The sequence below is a fragment of the Babylonia areolata genome, chromosome 2 (assembly GCF_041734735.1).
Source record: "Babylonia areolata isolate BAREFJ2019XMU chromosome 2, ASM4173473v1, whole genome shotgun sequence".
Taxonomy (NCBI): domain Eukaryota; kingdom Metazoa; phylum Mollusca; class Gastropoda; order Neogastropoda; family Buccinidae; genus Babylonia; species Babylonia areolata.
In genome coordinates this window covers 23,541,632-23,553,639 of record NC_134877.1, presented here as the reverse complement: position 1 = coordinate 23,553,639, position 12,008 = coordinate 23,541,632, and the positions used below count along the sequence as shown (strand labels likewise).

The window sequence follows — 12,008 nt, the reverse complement described above, 5'->3', positions numbered from 1 at the left end:
GACCGTGGAGTGTTTTGACAGATCTGGAAACAAGAATGGGATCAGATGCCGATCGTAGGGAGCCAGACCGGCTGTAGATTTAAACAGGTGATTCCGGTCTTGACAGAGGTGAACGCGGTTTCAGAAATTAATAGGAAGGAGGAGCAAGATTTGTTTGTGGATTTTTAAAAGAGAGCGCTGATTTTCTTCTTCTGATTTTGTGTGTTTTTTTTTTTTGTTTCCCCAGTGAGATAGGGAACCAATGGAAAGAAAGAGTGTTGTGCTCAGTCAGATAGCGAGGAGTGGATGAAGACAATCTGGAAGCGGGGAGTTGGGGGGGGGGGGGGTGTCTGGGGGAATGGGTGAAGGGGAAGAAGAGTCGCTTCGAAAATCGTTCTGGGGGCAAGTCGAAGAGTTCCTCTAACCAACACGGGCCACTTCAGGTGATACGTTTTTATTCCAGCACGTGCGCTAGAAATCCGAGACTCCAACCATGCGACCATTGTTCGACATATTGACGGGCACATCCCAGGAAAAATGCACCTGTATGTTTCGGTAAAATGCAGAAACACACAGAAGGCTTCCATTTTTCTAACAAGTGTCTGGCAAAAGTCAACGCGCATGCAGGAACCACTGACAGTTGACACATCACTTGTCAAGGCAGACAATCATGTTTCATAACAACGTGACAAAAAACTGAACCCGAAACAACACTCGCCTTTGTTCACTGCTCTGTCATTTTCGAATGTATGTGCGTGCGTGCGTGCGTGTGTGTGTGCGTGTGTTTGTTTATGCGTGCGAGAGAGAGAAAGAGAGAGAGAGTGAGAGAGAGACGAAACACAGAGAAAGACACAGAAGAGAAAGAGACAGAGATAAAGAGAGACAAACTGGAAAAGACTCAAACTTGTCAAAGACCCATTTCTACTGCAACCCGAGTATGCCGTGTTCCACACACAGAAACATCGGACTAGACTGTCTTTCATGCATGTATTTATGGAGTTCAACTATTTGTATGTATTTTGGTATAATCTGAAATTCTCTCTTGTAATCTTATGGACAGGATGATTCCTTTATCAGCCTCAATAAAAAAACAAAAACAAAAAATCGTCAGACCATTCATTTTCTCTCTCCCTCTCTCTGTTTATCTCTACACACACACACACACACACACACACACACACACCACTCTATATACACTATATATACTCTCTACATACAGATATCAAAGAGAAGCAGACCCGTGGACCAGCAAAACTTGCAGACACTACCAATACTCAACCTCTAATCGGTGCTACCACGACCATACGAGATGTGCCGTCTTTTCTACTCATGGATGCCGTAAACCTACGATGCTTCGTTTCCAAGCTACCACGATATCAGCCGAAAAGAAACGAGAAAGGCAGCTGAAAAGTCGAGATCTTTACTTTACTCCATGGGCAGTCCTTGACGACGATTTTTTACTGCATTTCCCGAGCAACCAGCTCCTTTAGGGGACTTGGATTTGAGGCCGGGAACCAATCATTCTACCTGCTGGATTGCGCGTTTATTTTTTGTGAAACCTTCTCTCTCTCTCTCTCTCTCTCTATATATATATATATATATATATTTCATTTTCTGTTCAAATGACCGATTTTGATATTTTAGCTGATTTACGTATTCACACGCGCAAGGGAATACAAGGAAAGTAATTATTCAATCATGAAAATTATAATGTAATCTGTCTTCAGAACCAAATAAACCGTCATAGAAATCACAATGAGATAAGACCAACGGCCAAGAGGCTTTGAAGGTCAGCAATATTTTTATTCATCCATCTGGAAATCGATTGTGAATCCACGTGTCTTCGGGGTTGCTTAACACCTCTACGTCTCCCCACCAGTCCTCACACATACACAAATAACATAACACACACACACACACACACACACACACACACACACACAGAGCTGCTAGCATCAGTCCGTTTCTGTTCGAACACAATGGCAAAGTGATGAGGCTTCCAAATCTCCGCACACCCTTGTGTAAACATGTTGTCTGTCCTGACTCGCCTCCATGCCAACGCGCCCGCAATCTCCTCTCTGACCACTCGAGTCCCCGTCACACACACAAGGGCACACAACGCTCTCTCGCTCTCTACGTAAAACGTCTACTATCGGTCTAAACACTCATTAATCAATTAAAAACTTAGTATAGGTTCTATGAGGAAAACAAAAGCACATAATCACCCCCCAAAAAACAACAAGAACCCAACAACAAAAAACAACAACATACAATTAAAAAAAAAAAGAAAAACAAAGCATAGACAAAAAGGAAGGTTTACATTTGGATGGTCAATTTCGACAATGTACTTTTACGATGTGTTGGCATCGATATGATGTGTTTCGATGTTACAGGCTTAAATAATTAGTACATGTTTCATATGTACTTTGTTGTGTTTGTTATGTGTTCGTATTGAAAGGATGTGTGTCGATGTCACATGCTAAAATAATTATTATATGGATTATATATACTTTATTTCCTGTGTATTGTCTAAACCTTGGAGACGAACGACTGGGGGGGGGGGGGGGGGGGGGGAAGGCACAGTAAACCCCCTGCCGCATGGACTTTTTAAGCGAATGACAAAAGTACCAAAGGGTCGCTTATCCCTTAGTAAAGTTTATTTTGCTCCCAATTCTGTGTTGTTGTTTTTTCCCCTTTCTGTACCATTTTATCCGTGTTGCACCATTTTTTGTTCTGATTGATACATACTATGTCACTAGAGCTTTACAGCTAATGACATGAAACATTTCACTGTTCAGTGTTGTACTCTCTCTCTCTCTCTCGCCCTCTCTCTCTCTCTCTGTGTATATATATAACACCACATCCCGTTCATTCCCACACTCATTCCATAATTTCCATTCGACAAATGCCACGTCTAGTAAAAGTACTGTAACCAGCATGGGAGCGAGTGGGCTCTTTGTTTAGTTTAGTCGGGGACTGCTCAAGTCTCGAACGGAGTGTATTTAAACCTAACAAAGGTAAACGAGGTCCTACTGATACCCTGGCGTGTATCGTCGACCATTATGTAAACCACTTGTAAGTCGTGACCTAAATGCTTTTGTGCTGATTTGCGTCTCTCTCTCTCTCTCTCTCGCTCTGTCTGTCTCTCTATGTGTGTCTCTCTGTGGAGGGAAAAAAAGAGAAAGAAAAGGAATACTGGGTGAAACTGTTTATAATACTAAAACAGAGAAAGGCAAAGTGTATTTTCTTTCTTCCAGCATATTATTAAAAAAAAGGTGTGTGTGTGTGTGTGTGTGTGTGTGTGTGTGTGTGTGTGTGTGTGTGTGTGTGTGTGTGTGTGTGTGCGCGCGCGCGCGCGCGTGTGTATAAGTGTGCATATACGTGCATATGAATATTTGTGCAAACGTGTGTGTATTTTCGAGCGGGCGCGTGCGTTTATATGTGAGTAAAAGAGAGATTGAGATTCAGAGAGAGAGAGAGAGAGAGAGAGAGAGAGGCAAAGCGAGACAGAGTGGGGGTGGGGACGGAGTAAAATAATGTCGTAATACTTGTCTCCAAGAAGCTTGGGAGGGAACCTTGCAAGAAAGAGTAGAATAGAACAGAGGTGGGGCAAAGAAGAATATGGAAAGGGGGTGGGAGTTGGGGGGGGGGGAGGTGGGTTCCACCTTTTGACTGAAAACTAAGTTGTGTATTCTTCTCACTCCACCCCCATCCCCACCCCCACGCCCCTCCTCAATACCACCCTCCCCCCCCCCCGCTCCCCTACTCCGACACCCCTCTTTACACCCTTCCCCTCCTACACTTGAAATTTCTCCCGACAAGCTACAACCGAAATCAGAGAAGTACACAGGACAGAGAGACAGACAGACAGACAGACAGACGGGCGGAAGTACACACACACACACACACAACTTACATAAGCGGGCATTGTGGAAAGGGCGGGGGTGGGGGTGAGGAGTGGGGGGGTGTCGCCGGCTCCATGGTTTGGCGGTCACCGGCCGCCCCCACTCCGTCGCCAACACACACACACGTCTTATTTTAGTATCGAAAATTCAAGGACCGATTTCAACGTCAATTTTCGCGCGTAGGTGAAACGCCATTACCAGTTGTAGTTGTTGTAACCCATTTTCACGGTGGTTTACGAATCTTATTTTGAGCGTTACTGTATTCTTGATACAAACTAAGTCGCTAGACTAACGCGAAGCCATCTATGGTCGATTAGACGCAACATGTCATTTCTCATAATTATGCCTGCATTTGCAAAATACGTGATTTAGTTTATTTCTTTCGTTTTTGTTTAAATAAGACCCCAAAATTACACACAGACACACAGATACAACAACCGCCACCACCACCACCTCACACACACACACACACAACTTACACAACTACCATTGTGGTAGGGTGGGGGTCGCACACACACATACACACACACAAAATAACATCAACAACCACCTCACACAGTAGACAACAACAACACACACACACACGCACGCAAATTATATAAGCGGCCATTGTGGTATGGCGGGGATTGCACACACACACACACACACAACAACAACATCAATAACAACATCAACAACCACCTCACACACACACACAAGCTACATAATCGACCATTGTCTGATTGCGGAAGGGCGGGGGTCGCGCGCGCGCGCACACACACACACACAACAACAACAACCACCTCAAAAACACACACCAGCACACACACATAACAACAACAACCTCTCTCTCACACACACACACTCAACTTACATAAGCGGCCATTGTCGTTGGGGGGGGGGGGTCGCATACACACACACACACCATCATCATCAACATCAACCTCACACACACACACACAACAACAACATCAAAAAGATCAACAACCACCATACACACACACACAACAACAACATCAATAACAACATCACGACCACCTAACTCACACACACACAACTTACATAAGCGGCCATTGTGGTAAGGCGGGGGTCGCCGGCTCCATGGGTCACTGGCTCCTCCTCCTCCTTGCATCATGCCCGGGGAATCGAAGCTGGCCAGAGGATGAAGCTCCTCCGAGCGGTTCGTCTGTCGGGTCATGGCCACCGATGGTGGAAACACGACGTCTCAACAAACACTGGTGGTGGTGGTAGTGGTGGTGGTGGTGACTGTGCCCAACGCAATACTCCCCTACTCACACACACTGAATGGCCAGGTCTTCTGGATTTTCTTAAACAAACAGACTGTCCTGTGGTGTCTACAATGATTTAAAAAAAATTATTATTACTGTTATATAATTTCTTCTGGACTTTAACAGACTGTCCGACAGTTTCTACAATGATTTATCTAAATCGTTTGATTTTATTTATTATCATATATTTTTTGGAGGCTGGGGTGGGGGTAGTGGGTTGGGGTGGGGGGTGGGGGGAAGGTTGCTGTCTTGTTTTTTGTTGTTGTTTTTCGGCGGAGTGGATGGGTTACTCCTCTGCGCACGTCACGTTACGTTCAAGGCTGCAAATCCCGAGGTACACCTGAAACAAGAAAATGAGAAAACATAACAGTGAGGAAAGGTGGTTCACACAGACACAGAGAGAGAGAGAGAGAGAGAGAGAGAGAGAGAGAGAGAGAGGGGGGGAGAGCGAGAGAGAGAGAGAGAGAGAGAGCGAGAGAGAGAGAGAGAGGGAGAGCGAGAGCGAGAGAGAGGGAGAGAGCGATAGATAATGAGATAGAGAAATAGGAAGGTAGATAGGGGCGTGTGGAGGGAGAGACATAAAGACACAGAGGATGGGGAGAGGGATTTGTATTTGTATTTCTTTTTATCACAACAGATTTCTCTGTGTGAAATTCGGGCTGCTCTCTCCAGGGAGAGCGCGTCGCTACACTGCAGCGCTACCCATTTTTCTGTATTTTTTCCTGCGTGCAGTTTTATTTGTTTTTCCTATCGAAGTGGATTTTTCTACAGAATTTTGCCAGGAACATCCCTTTTGATGCCGTGGGTTCTTTTACGTGCGCCAAGTGCATGCTGCACACGGGACATCTGTTTATCGTCTAATCCGAATGACTAGCGTCCAGATCACCACTCAAGGTCTAGTTGGAGGGGGAGAAAATATCGGCGGCTGAGCTGTGATTCGACCCAGCGCGCTCAGATTCTCTCGCTTCCTAAGCGGACGCGTTACCTCTAGGCCATCACTCCACATGACTTGAGTCTTGCTGTGGTTTTGGGATGGAAAGATGAAGAGACAAACACACAGACAGAGACAGAACAGCAAGACCGACTCAAACAGGCAAAAAGTCTAACAGATCGAAAGACGAATTGACCAACTGGATCGAACGTGAGAAAGGAGAAGACCATCATTATTTTCACCACCACCACCACCACCCTTCACCCCCACCCCTCCATCACACTGAAACTCCGCATACGAAGGCAGACGCCAATTTGTGCCCACCAACCCAGTGAGAAGAAAAAAAGACAAGAAAAAAGAAAAAAAGAAAAAAAAGGTGACTCCTTCATGGTGATGGACAATGTCCTTACGTACAACAAGGTAATGGTGTCTAATACCCCTTCCTTCTGTTTATTTATGTATTTATCTATTCATCTATGAAATTTTCAGGTGGCAACTTGTTTCCTCTTCGACTCGTTAAAACTTATTTATGGATTATAGGACTACAATTCCAGTTGTTTGTTGTTTTTTCCTCTCCAAAATATAACCAAATAACACGACATGACTAGTCCAGACATGTATTTCTTTAATTTTGGTGCGAGCAATCCAAACTTTGGGGGCTGCATTGTTCGAAGCATTCTTTATCCGAGTGACAACAGGGCCATCATGTGCTTTACACATGCTGAAAGTGATTAGATTGCGCGCGACAAAAAGCGGGAACAGTGCGACATGGTGAGTGGTCAGAACAATGTGTTACTTGTTTGTGCTTTCTTTGTGGCATCCTGGCTGAAAAAACAGGTTTCGTTATGAACCCCCCATTGTCGTCATTATTATCATCCTTGGACTGGACTTCAGTGCCAGTGAGACAACGTTTTCATGTGGAACCCCTATCGCTTATGTCAATAAAGCTAAAACATCAATATTATTATCAATCATTCGATCTTTATTACCCCCCTCCGCCCCCCCCCCCCCACTCCACACACACCCCTACATCCGCCACCAACAAACTTCGCAACTGAGGAAAGGTGTCCAGTCTGTGCCAGCAAAACCCGTGGGTAAGAGAGGGAAACAGAAAAATAAAAAACAAAAAACAAACAAAGTGATGGGCATAGTACCTGTTCAGCAATAAGGGCACCTATGTCGTTCCCTTCCTTCAAAATAAATTCCTCCAAAAAATACTATAAACGAACACACACTGCAAACGTTTTAGCTTCCTCTTCAACCAAGTACGTGATTAGCGAACAGACGTTGCAAAAGCATTACTTTTCAACCAAGTACTTGATAAAACGCAAAAACCTCATAGTTAACAAGTAAGTACTTGATCAAGTGGAGTGATGGCCTAGAGGTAACGCGTCCGCCTAGGAATCGAGAGAATCTGAGCGCACTGGTTCGAACCCAGGCTCTGTCGCCAGCATTTTCTCCCCCTCCACAAGACCATGAGTGGTGGTCTGGACGCTTGTCATTCGGGTGAGACGATAAACCCAGGTCCCGTGTGCAGCATGCACTTAGCGAGCGTAAAAGAACCCACGGCAACAAAAGTGTTGTCCCTGACAAATTTTGTAGAAAAATCAACTTCGATTGAAAAACAAATTAAAAAAACAACAACAACAAAAAAAACACCTGCAGACAGGAAAAAAAAAAAAAAAAAAGGGTGGGGCTCTCAGTGGAGCGACGCGCTCTTCCTGGGTAGAGCAGACCGAATTTCACATAAGAGAAATATGTTGTGACAACAACAACAACAAAAAAAAAAAAAGAAAAAAAAAAAAAAAAAGAGTAATACAATAATAAACGAACAACCAAGCTTCATGAAATTCACCTCGAAAAGTAAGCCAGCTTATTACTGCCAACGGCTTCCTTTCCTTTGTTACACACATATATAAAAAGCAAAAGTTTTAACCCGGTCTGTCGGCATAATGGCTGGGTAAATATTTCGGCCACAAACCGTGGCGTTCTCTTTTGTTTGCACTGGCCTGTGACAGTGATGGTAGAACCGAGTTTAACGACCTTTTGGCAAGCGCCCTTTAAGGTCAATTTGTTCAAGGATTTAGTCTTGTTGTTGTTTTGTGAAGGGTCCGTTGTACGAGGGTTGTGAGTGGGTGTGTCCAATGTCCATCTGGCGTTTCCAACCGACATACGCTAAATAGCCGAACACTTCTATAAATTTATTAGGAGGAAAAAAAAAACAACAACAAAAAAACACTGCCCCAAAAATGATGTGTGCATAAGCCAGGCAGCTTGTAAGAGCGTAAACACCCAATACAGAAATATTGAAAATGGTGATGAATTAGTTCATCGGCTTTCCTTCATAAAACCACAATTTAAAAAACAACAACAACAACAAAAAACAATCAAACAAAACACCAACAACAACAACCAAAAACCCAACTAACCTAATCAGGAAACATGAAAGATTCAAACATGGAAACACCGACCAAAACGCCTGAGGAAAACAAAGAAGGGCACGAAAGCTTAAGTAAGCGCAGCAGTTGTATGTGCGCGCGCGCGCGTGTGTGTGTGTAAATGCGTGCGTCTCTCTATGTATATATGCATGTAGGAAGGTGGCAAAATAGTTAAGACTCTCGTCTGCCAACACAGAGACCGTGAGGGTCTGCAGGGCCGGGTTGCCGGGTGGCGATCTTTGCCATGTTTCGTTTGCTCAGAGAATGTCCCTCAGTGTATGGAATTTACCGTGGAGCTGGGAACATCTCAACGATAAGCAAACTTAGCGCTGCTTAAGTTCGCTCACGCAAGCAACCCACTCCTGGGTTCGAATCCCGCTCTCCCCCTTTCCCCCACGTTTTGACTGAGCGTCAAGTCATTCGGATGAAACGATAAACCGATCGAGGGCCCATGTGCATCTTGCACTTGGCGCGCTGAAACAACAACAAAAAAACAGAAACAAAAAACACACGGCAACGTGAGTGTTGTCCTCTGGCAAAATTATATAGAAAAAACCCACTCGGATATGTACCAAATACATGCATGCACTCATGGCCTGCTAAGCGCGCTGGGTTATGCTGCTGGTCAGGCATCTACCTAGCAGACGTGGTATCGCGAATGATTATGGATTTGTCCGAACGCAGTGACGCCTCCATGAGAAAATTAAACATAAACTGTATGCATGTATGTACGTAAAGAGAATAGAAAAGAATAGAATAGAACAGAATATGTCTTTATTCCCAACTGTACCGGGGTCACAAGGAATACTTGGGGGTGGGGGGGGGGGAGGGGCGGGCGTGGGGGGTCGGGGGGGGATAGTACATAACAAGGTACGAACATAAATCGAAAATCATACACAAACACAGATACAGTAGAAATTTGGATACATACAAGTGCATATCAATATAAACACTTGTGCATACTCACACATGCACGCACTGCACACACACACACATGCACGCACACACACACACGTTTGAAAAGAAGCCGCATATTACATGTGGATGGGGCTGATGACTAGATCTTCAGGTAAATGGTTGTTGATGTATGTATGCATGCATGTATGTATGTATGTATGTATGAATGAATGCATGTATGTATATATATATGTATGTACGCATGCATGCATGCGTGCGCATGTATATACGCGCGCGAGTTTGTGCACGCGCGTGTTTGTGAGTGCGTTGAAAATCGAAATGCTTTCCTTGTTTTGGCCCTTTTTTTTTCATAATTACACATACGCACTGAAGCTTTAAGAAGAGCAAGAAGAATTAGAAATTTTGTGAATGCAATAACTATAACGCTAACTTTGTATCGGTGGTTCCAGGTGTTGGGAGTGGGAGTGGTGGTGGCGGCGGCGGCGGTTGTGGCTGTTGTGGTAGTGGTGGAGGTTGATAAGGCGCTGGTGGTGGTGGTGGTGGTGGTGGTGTGTTTAAGAACGCAAAGTCGTGAACAAGGTGTGGCAGTCTGATCCACTAATTGGTCCCTTAATTAAGGCACCCCTTTTTGTGACTGAGGGGAGGTATGACCTGGGTCCAGGGCGCAGCGAGCCCAGTCTATAGATATAGGGTCTACGGGGTATTGGTTTGCACGCCTACCAAGCCTCTAAAATGAGGCCATCATGTAGGCCCCTTCCCTCACAGAACAAAGGGTATCATTATCATTGGGGGGGGGGGGGGGGGGGAGTAAAGACGATGCCTGCGTTTAGGCCGTGTAGTCTTTCGGGGGGTGAGACGATAAAGGGAAAAGAACCCACCGCAACTGAACTGTCTGTCCCTGGCAAATGTCTATAGAAAGACCCAAGTTCGACAGAAAACCCCCCAAATAGAACAGAATAAAATAGGTCTTTATTACCAAGCGTACCGGGGTCACAGGGAATAGGGGGGAGGGGGATTGGGGGGTGGGGGGGGGGGGGGCGGAGGGAATAGTATATAACAAGATACAAACATAAATCGAAAATCATACACAAACACAGATACAGTGGAAATCAGGATACATACACGTGCATATCAATATAAAAACTTGTGCATACTCACACATGCACGCACTGCGCGCGCACACACACACGTTTGAACAGAAGCCGCATATTACATGTGGATGGGGATGATGACTAGATCTTCAGGTTGATGGTTGTTGATTTGCAGACAGGAAACAAATGGAGAGAAGAGAGGAAAAAAAACAACAACAAACCCCCCCCCAAAAAAAAAACAGTGGGTGGCACTGTTGTAGCTTTTTTTTTTTTCCCCCGCACTGCCTATGCGAGTTAATAATAACAATAATAATGACGATAATAATAACACTAATAATAATGATGATAACAACGAAGCAATGATAAAGATAGTAGTGGCACGGGCAGGGCAGAGTAGAGGAGAGGTGAGGTGTGAGAGGGTACGGGTGCAAACAGTTCTGATGATCCTCGCTGGATGGACTCCATCCCGGAGAGACCTTTTTATTTCATTTAAACTTGACCAGGCGCTCTACTATCGCGCCACCGTTCCACAAAACACGCTCACTGTCTGTAATCGATAAAACAAATTTGATTGCGTGATGGCATCCGCGTCGTGAAAAAAGACAAAAAAAAACAACAACAACCAACAACAAAAAAACGTGGTTGGAAGGATGTCCACGGACATGAAAACAGCGAACATCCCCCCCCGCGCCCCATGTGTTTGTCAGAATTAGCCGTTTTATTTATTCAGGACGATCACTCTCCTCTCAAAGTAAAGCTCAAACAGAAGGCTCACCAGAAAAAACAAAAACAAACAACCAAAACAAAACAAAAAACAAAACAAAACAACAACAAAAAAACCAACTAAACACAACGAGGCCACACTGAACAGACGCGCAACAGTGCAGGATGATCAGCAACCTTCAGCTGTTTCCAAACCACCATGCATTGTTACACTGCGCTTACAGCCGCAGGATAAGCGTTGTATAAAACAAATGCGCATTATAGGATTATCATCATAGCTATTATCATTATGATTACAGTGTCCACCCCACTGCTGAAAATCAAACGACCCCAGAAAGCACAGCAAACAGGTTTGAAGAGGAATGGGGTGCAGACTGTTTCGGGGGGAAAAAAACAACAACAACAACAAAAACATCATCATCATCATCTTCTTCTTCTGCGTTCGTGGGCTGCAACTCCCACGTTCACTCGTATGTACGCGAGTGGGCTTTTACGTGTATAACCGTTTTTAACCCGCCATGTAGACAGCCATACTCCGCTTTCGGGGGTGTGTGCATGCTGGGTATGTTCTTGTTTTCATAACCCACCGAACGCTGACATGGATTACAGGATCTTTAACGTGCAGTATTTTATCTTCTGCTTGCGTCTACACACGAAGGGGGTTCAGGCACTAGCAGGTCTGCATATATGTTGACCTGGGAGATCGTAAAAATCTCCACCCTTTACCCACCAGGCGCCGTCACCGTGATTCAAAC

At 44.8% G+C, this 12,008-nt stretch overlaps 1 protein-coding gene across 1 annotated transcript in view; it reads right to left on the bottom strand.

The window, feature by feature from the left end:
* The window catches only part of LOC143279364 (equilibrative nucleoside transporter 1-like), a 67,870-nt gene that overhangs the window by 37,289 nt on the left and 18,573 nt on the right, over nucleotides 1-12,008 (bottom strand). Inside the window, exon 2 of the mRNA XM_076583387.1 lies at nucleotides 4,926-5,492. Coding sequence (XP_076439502.1) covers nucleotides 4,926-5,061 — 136 coding nt within the window. The 5' untranslated portion in view covers nucleotides 5,062-5,492. The remainder of the gene's footprint in view (nucleotides 1-4,925; nucleotides 5,493-12,008) is intronic.